At 38.7% G+C, this 19,439-nt stretch overlaps 3 protein-coding genes across 4 annotated transcripts in view; 1 reads left to right on the forward strand and 2 right to left on the reverse strand.

The window, feature by feature from the left end:
• Nucleotides 1-11,402, reverse strand: part of rab3gap1 (RAB3 GTPase activating protein subunit 1) — a 31,579-nt gene extending 20,177 nt beyond the window's left edge. For both annotated transcript variants that reach the window (XM_030400765.1, XM_030400764.1), the window contains exons 1-13: nt 11,282-11,402; nt 11,131-11,186; nt 10,197-10,275; nt 9,975-10,107; nt 9,261-9,339; nt 8,693-8,812; nt 8,202-8,367; nt 6,842-6,941; nt 5,029-5,110; nt 4,839-4,907; nt 2,822-2,895; nt 823-915; nt 402-574 (exon numbers count right to left, since the gene is read on the reverse strand). In XM_030400765.1, the coding sequence (XP_030256625.1) occupies nt 402-574; nt 823-915; nt 2,822-2,895; nt 4,839-4,907; nt 5,029-5,110; nt 6,842-6,941; nt 8,202-8,367; nt 8,693-8,812; nt 9,261-9,339; nt 9,975-10,107; nt 10,197-10,275; nt 11,131-11,186; nt 11,282-11,299 (1,242 nt within the window). In that variant the 5' untranslated portion in view covers nt 11,300-11,402. The remainder of the gene's footprint in view (nt 1-401; nt 575-822; nt 916-2,821; nt 2,896-4,838; nt 4,908-5,028; nt 5,111-6,841; nt 6,942-8,201; nt 8,368-8,692; nt 8,813-9,260; nt 9,340-9,974; nt 10,108-10,196; nt 10,276-11,130; nt 11,187-11,281) is intronic.
• Nucleotides 11,403-13,003: 1,601 nt separating this feature from the next.
• LOC115570925 (sulfotransferase 2B1-like) lies at nt 13,004-17,218 on the forward strand. Its single transcript, XM_030399727.1, has 6 exons — nt 13,004-13,299; nt 14,756-14,967; nt 15,787-15,913; nt 16,100-16,194; nt 16,300-16,480; nt 16,693-17,218. Exons 1-6 carry the CDS (start codon nt 13,161-13,163, stop codon nt 16,800-16,802), a joined length of 864 nt encoding a protein of 287 aa, XP_030255587.1. The 5' UTR covers nt 13,004-13,160; the 3' UTR covers nt 16,803-17,218.
• The window catches only part of LOC115570924 (ras-associating and dilute domain-containing protein-like), a 33,959-nt gene continuing 31,475 nt past the window's right edge, over nt 16,956-19,439 (reverse strand). The window contains exons 17-18 of the mRNA XM_030399726.1: nt 17,803-17,942; nt 16,956-17,702 (exon numbers count right to left, since the gene is read on the reverse strand). Coding sequence (XP_030255586.1) covers nt 17,609-17,702; nt 17,803-17,942 — 234 coding nt within the window. The 3' untranslated portion in view covers nt 16,956-17,608. The remainder of the gene's footprint in view (nt 17,703-17,802; nt 17,943-19,439) is intronic.

Consider the following 19,439-nt stretch of genomic DNA (forward strand, 5'->3'; position numbering starts at 1 on the left):
TCTTGATTCATATTTGATAAGCACAGTCCTACAGTGTGATCTGAGTTTTGCAAGTGTTCAGATGCCATTTACGTTGTCATTTTATTTCTTTCAACTTTAGACAGTGAATGTGGCATGCTCTTGTTTTGGTTTAAGATGCTGGTGCTCTGTGATATCCAGAGGGAGTGAATGTCATATGTTTCACCTGAGAATACTAATGCGCCAAGCAGTGCGGAGTAAAGGACAGGCTACACTTACAACATAATAGGTATTTTCTATCAGTTTAAATTCGTAAGACTTTTAGTTAATTTTAATCTTCTATTTATCTTAACTGACGAGGACAGTTTTCGAACCTAACCTACTGATGTGTTTGTTTTCTGTCACAATAATACCGTATAAAACAGTCAACATGAGAACCTTACCAGTAGGACAGAATTGAGAATATCTGTGTTGAGTGGTGAGTCATCAATGTGTCGGCGGCGGCGGATATGCTTTCGGGCACTGTGCACCATACTGGAGACGGAGAGTCTGGAGATGGGCACTGTTGCTGCTGGCTCAGTCAGCTTGGATAAAGCAGAACTGATGTCACTGTTTTCTGAAGGGGGAAAAAACAGTTATTTACAATAACATTAACCAATTACATCAAATATTTTTTCATATATATTTTGGGGTATTTTTTCTGCACGTTTATTGTATTTGTGGAACAGGATTCAGAGTTGTGGTAATAGATGGCTATATGGAAAATAAACAACAGTGAAAGACAGCACTAGAATACTCCTCAGAATATGGTGTGAGAACAATGCTATTCAATCCAGAGTTAGCCAGTACAGCCAGTATCCTGACCTTTGCCCTCCTCTTCAGCCAATCCTCTTCCCAGAATCTCTTCTGTAGACTCCTTCCTGCAGCAGAGCTTGAAAAACTCTGTAAGAAAGTCACCTGCATGGGAGAGGAGAATGGGTCAAATCTTTAATTCCTTCGCTTTTTTGTGGGAGGGGGTTCTTTGCCTTTATTTAGATAGTGACAGCTGAGGGGAGAAAAAAATGGAGGTTAAGAGATGGGATGCAAACTCAAAATTTTCTAACATGTTTTACACTGCTTATAAAAGCCGGACCAAAACACTCTGCAAAGACAAAACCCCTCTGCCTGAAGTCCTACCACCGTCATGAAATGCTGCGAGCTTTCAGTCAATAATATTCATCATGTCCTGCTTCCCTATCTCAGCGGACCAACTTCATTCAAAGTCATGAGTTCACGAAAGTTTCGTATCTCTGCTTGTACCCCCCGCCAGGCACGGTAAGCTTGCTGAGCTACAAACTCACATTATACCAAAGTATTTGTACCGATGTTCAAACCCAAACACAAAGATGAAAACACATCAATTAACATGTACTATATACAGGTGTGTGTGTGTGTGTGTGTGTGTGTGTGTAAAATAAAATACTTTTTTTAATTGTCATGCTGTCCTTTAATATTGTACTCGAGTGAAAGTTGCCAACCTCTACTCTGGCAAGAACTCCAAAATCCTTCCCTCATTACAGCTGTTATGGTAATTGTGATCGTGGTAGTTTTTAAGGTAATCATCAATCAGAGTTATAAACAGATTAGTACCTTTTTCTGAGACTGATTTGGTGAATTGGTGAATCTTTTCCCTTCTTCAAGGGTGGTTCCACAAAGTGATCCAATGTTAATTGGATCTTATTATTTATCAGAATTAATCATCATCCCTGATAATCATAAATCATTATTGACAGCCAAATTTAACCCAAAACTCCCTATTAATGTTGCCTGAAGCCCTACGCCTTATAAACAGAAGAGGTGAGCTGCTACAGCCCTGATGAATACCCCTTTTGACCTCAAGTGCCATGTCCTAGAGCAACATAACAAATAATTCCATTATATAGAATTTCCCTCCAAATCCAAAGTGTTGCACAGTTTTCAATATGAAAGGATTTTCAACAGTATCAAATGCTTTATAAAATTCTAAAAATAAAACAAACCTTCTTTCTTGAATCAATATGGCTATAATCAAGTAAATCTAATACACACTGTTGTTATGAATGGACCTTCCTTTTAAGAAACCTGCAATTGTGGAGTCAATATCTATCTTCAGTCTAGCAGCAATAGCCTGGGAAAACATTTTATGATCAGTGTTGAGCAAAGTGATTGGCCTCAAATTATCTAACATTCATTTGTCTTTCCCAGATTTAAGGATCAGGGTGATTAACCCTTGTTTCATGCTTGACGTTCATTCTGTCTTTTACATACATTCCTTTCAAGCTTTTACATAATACATTTCCTCAAATCTTTCCAAAAGAACTGATTTGCTGCAACGCTGATTTCCGTTCCTTGCTATGATTTATCGTAAATTCTCTAATTCTGTATTTATCCAATTCCCATTTATTCAGTCAATTCAATTAATACATCCTTTTCAACATTCCCTATTAATATTCTAATCTTATTTAAATAATCTTCTTGAAATAACAATCTGGCATTAGGTTTTCTCTATCCTCCATTTCTGTTAACCCTTCTTGAGTTTTAGATAAGCTCTATAAAACAGCGACCCAACAAAGGGGCTTTGTGAGATCTTAGATTGTGAGGTACAGCTCAGAACTTGATTATATTTTTTATATTGTATTAAATTATCATTAACAAATGCCTTGAAACAAGACAGGGTCAGATAATTGATCATTACCACTTACCACTGTCAAGAGAAAAATCATTAAACAGGATGCTTTGCATGTCAAAAAATGTCACCTCATTGCCTTTTTTTTTCCTTTTTATACATGCAGAAATTGTGTTTGAAAATGCCTATCACCTAGGGATATCGAGGATTTCATCTTACCAAGTAAACATTGAGGGTTTTCGGCTGTCCTGACTCGGACAGACCAGTGAGGAGCTTGGAGAGGGTCGAGGTCGCTATTGGATCACACAAACATATTGTTAAACACCACTATAACAAAATGTTTATAAAAAGTTCCATGACAAAGAGGACTCAACCGCTAGACGTAACTGAAGTCATTAAATATTTAGTGTGACTATATTAATATGCAATATTATTTAACCCAATTATTGATTAAAAACATGACAATAAAAAGTATTTCAAACGATACAAATCACAAAATCTCTCACTGTTTTGTTGCTGAAAAAGCTGATGAAATAATACAGATCAGATCCATCAGGATGACACAGGCAGCACCCAGGCAGGTGTGTGTGTGTGTGTGTGTGTGTGTGTGTGTGTGTGTGTGTGTGTGTGTGTGTGTGTGTGTGTGTGTGTGTGTGTGTGTGCGTGTGCGTGTGTCATATGCAAGGGAACGCCAACGTGAACTTGATTTGATTTCGGGCAGGTTTGTAGGCTACTGTATTATGTTTCAGTTAGATTGCAATTTTATTTAAAATGGCAATAGGCGCTTCAGTGTAAAACTAGCAAGCTGATCAACTAAAGGCCCTTGCTGTCACAAACAACATCAGCAGTGAAAAGCAAAAAAGTGATTAATACATATCAATTAGTACTAATTGTTACATAGAACCAATCTGAATTGATCCCATCAGACCAATACACCAGAAGCTTGCTTCAAAGCTGCATTTCTAATCATGAAACCTGTATTTTCTATCAGACAAAAGGTAAGATAAATGGTTTTGGCTAGACTCGATTGCCTGGATCCCCTTGCAGCACATCAAAGTATCCTTTGGTAAGATAGTAAACCCCAAATTGTCCAGATGGCTGTTTCAGTGGTATGTGAGTGTATACTAACGGCTGAACACAAAAATATTGTGGGGTGGCTTGGATAGGAAGTGCTGAATCATTCCTGATGAGAAGGTCTGCACCTTGCATGGCAACCACTGTCATCAGTGTATGAATACGTGTATGGATGGGTGAATGTGACGATTGTTGTATAATGCTTTGAATTGTCGCTTCACTAGAAAAGTGTTATGCAGGTAAATCTACCATGTACTTGAATTTTCAGTATAATTTACTAGAAAGACAAGGTTGTCGACACAGTGACTAAAACTTCTAAAAAAAGAATAAAGCTGACTACATGTGATAAATAATCGGAAGTTCATTTGGTACAAGACTAAGAGTAAGAAAACTTACCTAGCTGTTGCTGAATATACATCAACAAGATTATCAATGCTCTTCATTTTATCTGTTTCAATGATTTCTAAACTCTTAATTTTTCTGTGATGGAATGAGTGGAACACATTCATGAAGTTTGGTTCAATAACTAATTTATTCAAGTCTTCTGCAAATATGACCAAATCTGTTGGTTCACATCCAACAACTTGAATGATCAAGTTTAGAGATTATACAAAATTGTGTGAATCAAAATTGCTTTATAGAGTGGCCTCTTAGCTTCCTCTGAGTGATTATGATTGATAATGGTTGATGACTCTTCTGGGCCTATTTCAACAGGGCTCTGTTTGATACCCCAGCTAGACTCAGCCACAAACACTACAATGGGAAAAGAGCTCAGAATTAATCTGAAATAGTGCATTTGGAGCCATTTCAAAGCTGTTACAGGTCCCAAGATCAACTGCGCAAACATTTGCAAGTATGAAGTCCATGGCACAGTTGTGTCACTGTCGGGACCAGGAGGAAAACACAAACTATGACCTGCTGCTGAGAAAAAAACTGATCAGGATGGTCAGAGTCAACCAAAAACCACCAAAAAGCAAGTCTGCAATGAATTAGTTTATCCGTTTTATCTGCTACTGTCAGCTCGACTTTGTTTGCTGTTGATCACATTGCCGAAGAAAAAAACCTTCTGGAGGAAAACTCTGTGGTCAGATGAAATAAAAATGTTGTTTGGCCAGACTGACCAGCAGGGTGTTAATGTGGTGGGATTTAAAGACGCTCTTACCTGTAGACATCATTATCCACAACTATGCCTTCTGTCAAATGAGGCCAAGTGGTTGCAAGATGAAGCTCACTATAACAGCCAAACACAGAGCAAATCATTTATTACTTATACATTGAAAACACTGTGGAGAATTGAAATGTGATCAAAACCCAGTGAAAACACAGCAATTTCAGTTTTGTAATGCCTTTACCTGATTGGCTCCTCACAGGCTCCAAATGGAAGCTTCCCAAACTCCACTGCTCCCACCTCCCCTCCAAGGAGTGTGTCAAAGTCTACAGGAGAACAAATTCTATTATGCAACGTCGCAGAAAGCAACAGTCATCAAAACTGTTGTGTTTAGGAGTTGTCTTGTGTAACAAGGACCAGAGAGAGAGGTCACCAAGAGGTCATGATGCAGGAGCTTAGCATTCACAGGCTAAGATTGGGTATAATACTCTCTCCATTTACTACCCAGTTCACATATACTGTACATATTTTTTCTTTGTATTAAGTGAAGCGAAACATAACAAGTGGGGTAAGACAAGACTTAACGTGATTTACTGTGACACAGGACAAGATCAGCATGTCGAGGTAAAACATTGGGTACGTATTGTAGCCACAGATTCTATGAGTATAGGTGTAGCCCTCTAAGAGCTGTCGTTACTGGGTTTAGAAAGCGTGTAACCAGAGGGTGCACAAAGACAGATCCCTCTCTGTAGCCTTTTCGACAGGATGAAAAGGCTGCGGCATATTCTTTATCTGTGGATCGAGAGGGAGCGAGAGGGAAGTCAAAACCAGAGAGAGAGGGAACGATGCGGGCTCTGTGCTCCTCTCCAAACAACAGCACCGAAAAGCTGACCATTTCGTTGAGGTAGAATAGATGAACAGTACTGGCAAAAGAAAACTACATAACAAAAATATACTGCCATAATGGCATTATATACGTTAGAGAAATTGTAGGGGAGTCTGTGTGTAGTGCCTGTGTGTGTTTGTGTTAGGGAGCAACAAGGGGGAGTGGTTTGAGAACTACTGAAACTGAAAAAAGGGGGAAAAATATTGTACATTTTGAAAAATAAAATAGGGAGATGAATGGAAAAGGATTAAGGAGAGGGTGGGGAGAGTGACACAAGAAAATAATACAAAAATAAACATTAGGTAAAGGGTTTTCATAACAGATATTCCAGGTCCAACTGTTCTTTCTTTTGATTCTGTTAACTTTTTGAGTTTCCCATCCTCTCAAAAAATTACATTCTGTTGCATAATAATTATAGCGATAATAATAGTAATACACCAGGATGATCGTTTCTTCTTAAAGTATCCGATATGTTAACAACTGCCTATTGCGTGGACCACAGCGTGTTTAGTTTTTTTTTTTTTGCATAGGGGACAGTGAATAAGATTAAGGGGGTTATTTTAAAAATTGTGTAAGCAATAACACAATGATACACATTGGTGACTATTGAGAAAAAGCACAACATCTCATCTACTGCCGGCACAAGCGGAACTTTCAATATCGCATCAAAACGTAAGCTAGTTTACTGAAAATAAAACAAAAACAAAGCTCGGACAGCTGTGACAAGCAGACATATGGTGTCCAGAGATCATTTAGGAATCCGGTGTCTATATGTGGAAACCACTATCTGAAGATTCGACATCGGACACATTTTAAGAAGTTATAAAATGTGTTTATGATGAGTATTGTAATACTGTAATGAAATGATAATTATAATACAATACTGAATTACTGTACTTGTTTTTTTTTTTGTTTGTTTTTTCCAAGTATTTTTTTGGCCTTTTATGGCTTTATTGACAGTACAGCTGAAGATATGACAGGAAACAGGGAGAGAGAGAGGGGAAGTGACACGCAGCAAAGGGACCCAGGCCGGGAGTCGAACCCAGGTCCGCTGCAGAGCCTCAGCACATGGGACATGCGCTCTACCAACTGAGCTAAACGGCGCCCACTGATACATGATAAATGAGATTATGCTGTAATGTGTAACCACATCATCCTCTGTATATCTTACCTGGAGGTTGTTGTGGCCACGAATGCTGTTGCCAGTCCTGAAGGATGTAGGTAAACCGAATAGCAATGATGACTGGAGGTAGAGGTGAGAGGGAACAACCCTGAGGAGAAACACCATAACAAAAAAAAAGAAGCTATTGTGATATGATCTGTGTTAAGTGGTCAAGGCTATTTATGCTTGGTAAATTACAGTATAGCCCTGAATGATCAACTCTTCCAGGAACTGTGAAACCAACGAAAACACTAAAAAACTAAGTTATACTAATGCAATATATATCTTACATCATATTATGCAAGATTGTGGTTGGTTGTTCGACTCTCGGCCCCTGTAGTCTAAAGGTTGAAGTGCCCAACACTCTTCCATCTGTTGTAAGTGTGTATGAATGGTTATTGCTCGTGATGAGCTCCTTGTATTGTGGCCTATGCCACCAGTGTATGAATGTGTGTGGGTGAATGCTGTCTTGCACTGTAAAAGCACTTTAAGTGGTCATTAGGGGTAAGCTCACATTAGGCAATCCGCACCGTGGCCAAGCACGTCTGACCCCCAAAGTCCAGTTTGTTAGACAAGTGTGAGCGCTCTGTACTGTGCTCAAGCACTGTACACTTTATTGGCCCTGGCACGGTTGGAAGAGGTGTCTTTCGGGATGGTATGGTGGCACGCACAGGTGGAAAACACGGACATAAAGTATAATAATGCATATTAACTACCTTGCCTTATCAAGAAATCAAGGAATGTGAGAGGGCCGTCTATGACCAAAACAACACAAAGTGATGATGTATGTACAAGAGGTAAGAGGCCCAGTTGAGGCCAGAGGGTTGTTGTTGTGGTTGTTGTTGTTGGAAGAGCATTGCATCTTTACTTCACTAAATTCTTCTTCAGGAAATCAAATAAGAATATTTAAAATATTCAACTTTATTTGAAGCTCAAACTCCGTCCATTCCTTTATACACTCCAGTGTTGCCATTCATAAGCTCTACTTGTTGTCAAATTTAAGGAGTTCTGACTGATTCACATCCACCTTAAAAGTTGTTATCGGTAGCTACATGTTCTAGCAATATGGAATTCTAATAAGCATTACATGTGAACACTGCAACCAGCATACTGTTGTAGAGCTCAACTAGGGTAAAACTACATGACAATTCAAGAACATAAAAATGTGTGACATGTTCAGTAGTGTATTTAATGTTTTTTGCATGTTTAATAATCATAGTGATTATGGGTTTATGCTCTATTGTCAGATAATTCAGCTGTTAGAACTGGATTAACAAACTTTTATATAAAAAAAATATATTTTTTAACATTCAAACTTTGGCAAACATTACACATAAGTTTCTAATATCTCTTGCTTCAAGGCACTTACTATTTTAGACTTGAAGATGTCAAGCAGGCCAGACAGGTGATTGTACTGGCTTGGCACCTTTCGAAGGTGGACCATCTCAAAGTCAGTGCGTACTCCTGGTCCCTGGCACTCTCCAGCGTACATACGCCTCCACTTTTGCTGAATCTGTACAAACATGGGCACCTGGCTGAATGCACGAGATAAAGAGGAGCAGGTGTTACTATGAAGAATATATCATCTGTGCACACATGCTGCGTTTGGCTGCCTAAAACATACAGCTTAATGCTTGTCATGGCATGTTTAATTGCCATTACGCACAATGTAGGAAATTCGGAATTGTATTGATTTATAGATTATAAATTTAAAGTTTCTCTGAAACAACAACTTTCGGATTGTAATGACAAATACATATTAAGTGCGCTATAATCTAGAAAATTCAACTAACTAAAGTGAAATTCCCTAAGCAACATACAAACAAAACAAAACAAATAAATATGATGAAGATGACTCACCAGCCACTGTTGGCCAGAGAAATGGAGATGGAGCTGAGAAGCAGATTGCATTTGGACTCGCTGATGATAGCCTCGCAGTTGGTTCCAGGACTAATGACGACAAATTCTCGTATACCATACCTGTCACCAAAGGCACAAATACAGCAGATCATACAGTTCAGCATCGCCCTTTTCACTGCTTCATTATCTTTCCACACCTGGTCTACCAACTTGTTTGCATCTCTGAAATGTGGTATATGCCTATATTTGGTCATAGTTGTCATTAGGTTATTACAATATTTATGCAATAAGCAAGCCATGATCTTAAATAAGGTTTGGGTAAGCATAATCGACTGATCTTTAGCATGTAAAGGATTTCTGCATCAACCAGGTCTCTAAATTGAGTGTGAACACCTTGTCTGGTTTTTCTGTGTACCCGATTTCTCTAAGTAGCCTGGTTTGTCTTTGCACCAATCTATTGCTTCTGGTCTCTGAGTGCCGCCAATCAATATTTTGTTGTATGACTACAATGACAAATAAAGTGTGTTATGCCAATATACTGTGTAATGGATGACTGAACAGAACTCACCATCTAACCAGGCAGTGGGCTCGAGGGGGGAAGTCATTGTTCATACATAGAAGGTCCTGCATTGCCAAGGGGAAGGTATCTGGACACAAGATCAACAGATCAAACAAAATAACCGATGCTGGGCTGACTTCAGATGCCTGGGTGTATTCTTTCACATGTCCACTTTTAACTACTACCATCATAACAACAATCATCAGTTAACATTCACTATGATTTAGGCACAAGGAAAATAAAAAAACACATTGGCCTAAATCAGGAACAGACCAATAACATGTATGCCGAGATGAATAAAAAAAACTAGAAAACCTTCCATGTTGAACCACTAATTCAAATAAAGGGACAAAAAACGATTTAATTATTTAATTACTGGATCGAAAAAATAACATCTTTGAAAGTTTAGGGAAATCTGTCATTTGTATTTCTCATCATACTCTACAAGCTGTACCATTTATTGATGTAATTAGGTATATTTTATAGTTCTCTAGTTTATTCAATAGGTCTCCGAGACAGCAATGCAGCCGATTTCATTTTTTCACAAATCTTAAGGCGTTAGCTATAGAAATAGGGTATTCTGCTTCAAAATGTACCAAATACACACTGGTGTAACAGTACATTGTAAATATTAAGTCAAATGCAACTCCTAAAACATTGCCATCGTCATCAATTCAACTTATCAGGAGACCTATATCAAGGCGCATTTCAACATGACTGTACCTTCCTCAAGCATGTCCTGTCCATCGTCCTTCTCACTTTCTTGTTTCAGGAAGTAGTGAGTGATGTTGAACTTGAAGTCAGCAAAACTAATGTCCTGATTCTTCTCCCCCCATGTGCCACTGGTGTATATACCCTGTGTTAAAACAATGCAGCATTATCACAGACAGAAAGTGAAGAACCTACTGGCAACATACTGTTCTCTGGTGTCATTCAGCACAATACCTTCCCAAGGGTAGATCTCCCTGCAGAGTTCCCAATCAGCTTCCAGTCATTCAGCACTTCCTCGACTCTGGACACAAACCTTTGAGTAGATATAAAGAGCGTTCATGTTAACAGCAGGTAGCAGTTGAATATGCACAATATCCTTCTTTGCCGTTACTGTATATCTGATTTTTGTCGAGGACATGGACATGAGGTAACTTAGCACTGAAACAATTAGTCCAATAACTGATTAAAAAGAACACAAATCAGCAATTTGGTCCCAAAATGAAATGAGTCACTAATGCCTTGGTCACACAACAGCGACATAGTTACAAATACTGAGAAACATATGTGTATGCTGATGTACTCTGATAGCCTGCTCGATACACAAAGATGCATGATTCAGTTTCAGAGAACTACAACAGATGACAGAGGAGAAGAGGAAAGGGGGAAAATGAGTGTCTGGTCTTATTGGATGGAGCTTATTCATGACTCCAACAATAAATACAAGTACAGCCTTCCCTATACACAGGCTATACTTGGGACCTGCACAGTCATGAAGTGTTCACTTCACTGCTAAAGGAAAAGAAAGCAGACTCACTGCCAGTTGCAGTATCTTAACTAAATATAAATCACCGAATACGAAAACAATTCTTCAAAACGTAACGTTAAATGTAAACGTTAATGCGCTTTATCCAGAAAGCCCACAGTTTCCACATTTGCCTGTGTTTGTTTACAGGGCAGACCTGCCACATCCAATATGGCGGCGACGTCAGCGTACGGTCCAGCCTGTCAGTGTAGCATCTACGTATGTATGTCTGTGCCTGTTGCCACCGCGAAAGACAGTGGGTCAAACGAGACGGGTGTTGAACAGACAGCTGAGCACAGGTTTGCTGGGACTGTGTAACATTTGCCTTAACTGGCACTTTTAGTATAGAGTGATTAGCTCGCCTACCGTTCCCACTCTGACGCAGTGGTAAAGTCGGTGATCTCAAACACCTCTGACTCGGGCTGGAAGAGAAAGAAAGAACGTTTATTCAATTCTGACATGTGCAACTACAACTACGTTGTCCTCCTGTATTAAGTTAATATGCTAAACAACTTACATCGCTGTCAGCAGCCATGTTTGTATCCTGTTTATTTTCTTCTTCGTCCACCCCTGCTGTTTTCTCTGTCTTTCTATTTCCGGCTACGTAAACGCTGCGCGGTGCTACACTGCCCCCACAGTTCAAGACGTCCAGCTCAGCTCTACTGATGTGCACAACAGAACATTTGATCTGAAACCTACATTTGGAATACAACTTCTAATGATTTATTGAAAAGTTGCCCTATTTTCTTCTTTGAGAATGATTTCAACTGTATTATTGGGTAGTAGAAGAAGTTATGTATTCCATATAGTATAATCAGAAAAGTAATATATTCCCATGATGTGGTAAGAATATTGAAATACATTTTTTTTTTTTAAAAATCAATGCGTTTAGATTAACAATTGATCTCCATATTACTTACGTATACTATACAATATACACAACTATGTGTATATACAACATTGCCAAATATAAATAAATAGATAGATTTTTGAGAAAACTTGTTTGGTTAGGGGGTTCCCTGAGTTCCTTCATCAGCTCAGCTTAGAGGAGAGGTTAGAGGATCTTCAAAAACTTGGGGGTATCTTATTGAAAAATGAATGTTCAACTTTTCCAACTGTTCATACTCCTTTATAAAAAAAATAAATAGAGGGCAGCAATGCAGTGTGTGTGAGCTTTCAAAGAACCTTAAAATATTTCACCTCTTTTATACTCATATAATAGCAGGAAGTTCTGATTCCGCTTCAGAACTTCCTGCTTATTTATGAGTGACTCTCTGAGGTGGAGTACAATCATTCTAAACTGAAATGAGCCTGTGGAAACAGGTAGTTTCCTTTAAATGGAAATCTGAATTTAAAGCAAATATTGTAAATATTTGAAATTTCCGATACATTTTCCGTAAAATGTATCTCTGGAAACAGATAGTGTCCTTGAAATCCATCTGAATGTTAAGGAAAATATTGAAAATATTTGACTATTAAGTTGGCTTTTACTTTGAAATTCCACATCAGAAGCTCGTGTATTGCTTGACTAATTAGTCACACAGTTGAAATGCCATGGCCTTCATTAGGGGTGGGCGATACTGCAAATTTTGGTATCCATCAGATACCAAGTAAATACAGGGCCAGTATTGCCGATACCAATACTGATACTGATACTGATAATTCTTACTTGAAAATTACTGATCAATTAATGATTTTGTACGTTTGCCTTTAATTAGTTGACCATGATTATAATAACGACAAAACAAAGGACAAAGAGGTAGGTTATATATCTTTAATATAAGTATATATTTTTGAGTTACAGTTACAGTGAACCTGAGTGAGCGGAGTGAGAGAGGTGAAGAGGAGCGCTGTGCTTTAAGGACTGAGAGAGACGCTGCGCTCACACAAACTCTGTGAAGAAATACGAGTGATTTGCTGAATTTATGGAAGAGAAACTACAACAAAAATATCGATCTCATCACACTAGTATCGATCTGACACCAATACTTACCTTGATATCGATACTATCGATATTTGGATCAATCCGCCCACCCCTAGCCTTCATCTTCTCAGGCTTCAATGTGTTCAGAATTAGGATGGTTAAATGAATTAAATAAATAATCAACTATTGAATTCCTTAAATGCTCAATTATATAAGTTACACATCGACCAAATAATCCATCAACTGATTAACAGACTGAAATGTTAATCAACATGTGAAATTGCAAATTGCGTTCATGCTTTTATTTTGAATTCTGTTCTTCCAAAGCGTTACCGTAATAACTACTATATACAGCCATCACAATGGCAACAGTGTTCACAAAATAACCGAGGACTAGTTTGACCCGGGCTGTCGGAGCGGAGGCGGACTTGACCACAACCGGCATTTTGTGCTTGTTTCTTTCCTCTGAGCGATGACTGAGGCAGAGCTGTACGCAGTGTACAAGGGGGTCTATATGCCCGCACTTCTGCACCCTCCACATAGTCTGAAATACTACGAGGACTTCTCTTTTCGCCAAGATGATATCCTCGTTGCAACGTATCCAAAGTCCGGTGAGTTTATCACAGGCACACCAGTGCTATCTCACACTGTCATTATAGGTTCGCTTGGTTCTCCCTGTGTTTGCCCCGCAAGACGGAAGTTTTTGGTTCTTATGTCAGTGTCAGCCAGGCGTTTTTCTATGAACATATGGCTTCTTGTTACATAATCAGCTGGCACACCTCAAAATTCGAGCATAGTTGCACCATCCTACAGTGAAGATCTTCTGAAGAGACTTGTTCGCCCTTTACACACACGTTGCGATTTCCAGATAATCCCAATATTCTTTAAAATATTTTTATTTAATTTTTTTTGGGTGGAAAAATAAGGAGAATGTTCTAACACACATCTTTCAGTTTACAGCAAACACCCATCATCAACACATCTGGAGACACGGGGTTTTTACTGGACAGGAAAGGGGAGGAACAACTGTAATGTGAACAGTTAGTAAAGCTGTCAGACGAATGTAGTAGTAAATGAGTAACATGTATAGTATGCAAAAAAAGACAAAAAAAAGCAGATTAAAAATGTTCTACTTTGGGTAAAGTTACTGAGAAAAAAAAAAGTTACTGCAAAAATCTTTGGTCATAGGTCCTCATTGTTAGTTGTAAATTGTGCATTTAACTTGCTGAAATACAAGATATAGGAGATGACTGGGCGCTGACCTTCGCCCTGAGACCATGATAGACAGCACAGGAGAAATTGATAGAGGACCAGATGACGCAAACGTTCATAGAGAGTTGGAGGAAGTCTGTTTCCGTGTTTGTAGCCCGTGCTGCCATCTTATCTATGAATTCATCTAGACACGTTACAGCTGTTGATGGAAAAGCAAAACACATGACCAGGAGTTGGGAGCAGTTTAGACTTAAGAGTTGGAGAAACAGACACTCCATTTAATCAAATGCCCGCTGTCGATAATACATTTAACATTGACATGAAAAAAAGTCAATAATACTCAAAATATTGTGTTAGCATAACATTATTATGTTATTATCATGGTGTTATTGTAACAAAAAATATAGCTGCTGAATTTCAAATGGAATTCATCTTTATATGTTAAATGACACAAAAAGATAAATTGATATAAAACAAAATTGTTAAATTATTGTATTTCATTTCATTTGCCTTGAGAGCAGATGGAATTGTAACCTCAACAAAGGGAGAACACTGAGAACGTCTATCACCACATGTGTCATTAATGGTTATAACAACTTTTGCGTTGCTCATGAATAGAGTAAGAGAACAGGGCTGTGTGCAATTTAAACCCATTAAAAAGAAGAAAACTGTTGCTCTTTTTGCTGTATACTCTTCAATAAATGTACAATTCACAAGTTTTTTTTCCTGTGGTGTTTGTTGTACAGTAACACCTTAGTAGCTTTCATTTTGGTGTGCCAAAGTAAGGGTAAACCAAAAATTGAATAGAAACAATGAGCATCAGTGTAACTATACATTTCTTGTTTCCTTTGGTAGGCACAACCTGGATGCAGGAGATTGCTCCTCTGATCATGAGTGGAGGGGACCCAGCTTCTGTTGACACTCTTCCTAACTGGGACCGTGTTCCATGGCTGGAGGAACAGCGCTCCTGTGTCCTGAACCTTGAACAGCGGCCGTCCCCACGCATGTTTGCCACACACTTCCACTACAACATGATGCCACCATCCTTCTTTGAAGCCAAGCCGAAGGTAAGTCTGCCACGTATGAGACAGGAGTCAATGGTATAAATACTACTGACTAGCAATCACTTAGCTCTGTCAGCCGCTCCCTCCATCAGTAACTCGTTATGGAAGGAACTGTGCACAATCTTTAGAACAACATCTCAGAGAAGTATTTTGACTCCTACCAGCAAGCCCCAGTCGTCTGTGCCAGATATATAATATATGAAAAAAATGTAAAGCTCCTATTTAGAGATTATTGTTATGTGTGAAGCTTTCATGGCATGCAAATTAATTGTCAGGAGACAGACAACATCATATCCTGACTAATATGACCCATGACTGAATATTACGAGAATTACCAGAGAAAACCCAAACCCATCCATGGCAACGCGGCTAATCCGCAGATTGTGCAATAATTGTGAAGTAACAAAAAATATAAATCTGGTTGGGGCATTGGCCGTTAATGAGGAAACAGTCAAATTACCGGCAGCGATCCCCTAGCAGCAGAAACAATAATGTAACTGTGAGAGCTTTGTGCATTTACGCATGATGCATAGCAGCTCATTTAAATTTCCTGCCACGCATCAAGATCTAATGTAATGTAATGCATGTTCTGTGTTCTTTTACTCGTCCAAAAGGTCACACATACACACTCTAGGTTCATATAGCAAAATGGTGTGTGGCTGGAATAAAACTTGGTGGAGTTGAACACAGAGATGTCAACACGACAGAGCACATTAATGCTATGCGGTTGTGTATGTATCACACAACATGTTTGAAGACTGAAAGAGGCTGAATGTTTAAAACTCTATAAATGATTTAATGCACGTCATATCATCATTTCAGGTCATCTATGTCATGAGGAACCCCAAAGATGTATTTACATCTTCCTTTCACTATTATGGGATAGCATCGTACCTGGTAAACCCTGGCTCACAGAGCGAGTTCCTCCACAAGTTCCTCGATGGAAAAGGTTGTTCTCATTGTTCGATGCACCGTAGTTATTTCTAATTCAATACACAGGAACCCTCAACTGAACTGTAATTTATAAACCAGCTTCAGTCATTTACCCGCAAACCAGATTTGAAATGGGCGATGAACTTCAGTGCAACGATTATTTACAGAATGGAATGATTAAAACTTTCTTTTTCTCTTCTAGTCATGTTTGGCTCGTGGTTTGATCATGTAAAAAGCTGGCTGAATGCTGAGGATAAAGAGCGCATACTGTACATCTCCTATGAAGAGATGAAAATGGTAAGAGGTAACATTAATCTACAAAACTGCCAAACAATTTCGGCATCACGAGTAAACACAGTCAATACTGCGCAGGTGTGTGATATGTGTGTCTGTGTGTTGCAGGACCTGAGGGACTCAGTGTCACGAATTGCTCAGTTCTTGGAGAAATCTTTGGATGCTGAGGTGATCGAGAAGATAGCAGACCGATGTCTGTTCAAGAACATGAAGCAGAACAAAATGTCAAACTACTCTACAGTTCCTCGGGAATTCCTGGACCAGACAAAGTCTGAATTTCTCAGGAAAGGTGAGCTAAAAGAACCTGATCTTATGGGCTGCCATCTATAGAGACAAATGAAATTCACTGGGAACGGCTAACTATGCGATACAACTTTGCACACGCTTTATACAATGTAGCAAATTAAATTGTATAGTTTTAGAAAACCATCATTTAAAAAAGGCACACACATCGTTTTTTTTCAGCTTTTATTATGATTTCTGTTGCATGTTGTGTTTCAGGTATCGTGGGAGACTGGAAAAACCAACTAACCGTGGCAGAAGCAGAGCACTTTGATGCAGTGTACAAAGACCAAATGAAAGATGTCAAATATAAATTCGTATGGGATTAAAATACGAAAAAAAAAAAAAGTGACTCTGACTCAGCTGTATAGAGTGAGTTATAAAACCAAACCAAGGGACTTGCTCTGCCGAATCTCATTTGTTTATACACTCATACCATAGGGCTCTTCTTCTTAGCAGACAGATCACAGATAAAACTTGGCATATAATATTGCTCACACTCGCAGCTGTAGTCAAGTTAGCGAGCAGCATGTTGATGGAGTCCCATTGTTTTGATCATTATTTGTAATTATCAGTAATACCGCAAAATAATAGACAAAGTGGATGTATGCATAATTCTCCTTGTTGCATTTAATGTTGCTTAAAACATGCCCTATTGTGTATTACACAACACTACCCTATATAAAACCAGTAAGCTGTATACGTATGTAGTATTATATAAATTAAAACTAAGATGTTCTCTTCACATTTTTCTCTTCTCCACCTTTACTGACAATGACGTGCCTAATGTATTTCAGATGCCTTTTTGTACACAGCCCTGAAATGCCCAAAACCACATGCTGGGCATGTTTGGGAAGTATTTGGAGAAGGAGCAGCAGGAGATTGCATGCAGTGCATCCTGGTACATGTAGGCAGGCTGTGCAAGCCGGACAACTGTAATAACCCAGCTGTCTCTGTCGATACACCACACACTGAGGAATTTATTGCCTCAGTTAACTCCATTTACCATCAACACTGATTGGGATATCCACATAAAACATGGTGAATTGTTCTGTTAAGGTCCATATGCTGAACTGGAATGATCGAGAAGCTCCATCTTTAAATCTGCTTCCAAACCAGCAGAGAAAGAACGCTGTCAGCAGTCGGTCTGTATAGCCTTCGCCATCCAGTCAGATCTGGCCACCAGTAACCTCAGTCTGTCACCTGACGACTGGATCAGCTCCTTTCCACTGACAAGAGACAAAGAAGTGGAAGAGATTTGTAAAAAAAAAAAAAAAAAAAATCTGTTTAATTAGATTTTAAACATGAAAATGCTCAGATTTCGATTACCTCTGGTAGTCAAGTCCAACAACACTGATTCCGTTAACAGCCAGGATCCTGTCTCCTGGTGCTAGCTTCTCACACCGGGCTGCAGGAGAGTCTGGGACCACCGCCCGGATGAAGATGCCTTTCACTCTCAAGGAAGTGTCCTGTAAGACGACGTCAAATGTCAAGAACTCACTGACAGATTTTGTGGTCAGAAGCAAACAAGGCCTGCTGAAACCGAGACTATCCTAGAATCAATCATATGCAAACCAATTGGTGGAGTGTGTCTAAAGAATTGATTTATGATCAATTAAAAGAACACAAAAGAAGTCTTTTTTGGTCTTCCAGTGTCCATTTTTACCAACATCACGGAACAAATTGTGTTCATTGATTAAATCAGTCCCTAATGGAGACATGAAAGTAGATAGAAATTCTGCCAGACTGCCGAAGCTGGAAGACAGAATTACATACATTTTAGGGAATCAGTCTAAACAGTAATTCATTAATCACAATTCCATTCCCATTCTCTTGTGAAATCAACATGTAATTATTAACCACACCAAAAATATTGTAGGTCAAAGTCTTGGGTCAAGTTTTCAGACTGCACATACTAAAAGAATGTTGTGTTTGGCTGGTAAAATCACATCAGATCCGCCTTATAATTTATTTCAAGAACATTAGCATTTGCCATTAAACACAAGATTCAGAGTCCCACAGGCTGAAGCGGCAGCAGAACTCTTTTGTTCCTCTGTCTTTCAAACTGTTAAACTAGAATCTGGGCCTCAGTGTTCCTCTGGAGACTTACCATTCAATGTAAAAGGGAGCACTTACATAAAAATGTTCTGGTAATAAAGTAAAAAAAAAAAAAAAAAAACAATGAAAACAAACAAACCAAACCCTTAACTATTGCCACACACCTAAAATGAACTGAAATTGAGAACAGACCGACATCTGGTAGTCCAGTCCTGTATTATATAAATACACTAAATCAGAAATGTCAAGGTTCTTTTAGTACACAGTTGCCATTTTATGTAATGTGCATGACTGTGTATTGTTAAGACTGTTATATTCACCATATTTGAATTTAACATTTCTCATTCAGAGTAATGACCTTCCTGTCTGGATGAAATTTACAAAAAAGTAGTTGCATTTTTGCACCCCAAAACAAGCACTGAATACAATTTCAGAATATGGAGAGTAAACTGAAGGAACATGCTTAATGACAGATGGCATTGAGCTACAGGAGCTAGTGGAACAGTGGCTAGCCCTGATTCAACATCATGGCTTCAGTTTGCTGTAGAGTGTCATCCTTTCCCGGCAGACTTAAGTTGCAAACTATTCAAACTCTGACTTTACAACTTGTAGACTGATCAATTATAGTTAAGCGAGTATAGTATAGTGCAGTAGGGAGCTCAGTAGTGGTGACTTTGAAGTAATTCAATTGCAATTTAGTTCATGTATAGCCTAACATTAGCTGTTTACAATCTTTTACGCTTCCAAAATGATAAAAGTGGTGTTCATATAGAGTTATTTTCTGCAGTAATGCAAAATCCAATGGAAAAATCCCATAGGTGGTTTTTTCACCAAGGGAACTAGGCTGATGCTAACTTCAGGGATAGCCCACAAAAGTACATGTGCTCTAAAGAAGGCAGCATCCAAAA

Source organism: Sparus aurata, chromosome 20, assembly GCF_900880675.1.
Source record: "Sparus aurata chromosome 20, fSpaAur1.1, whole genome shotgun sequence".
NCBI classification, from domain to species: domain Eukaryota; kingdom Metazoa; phylum Chordata; class Actinopteri; order Spariformes; family Sparidae; genus Sparus; species Sparus aurata.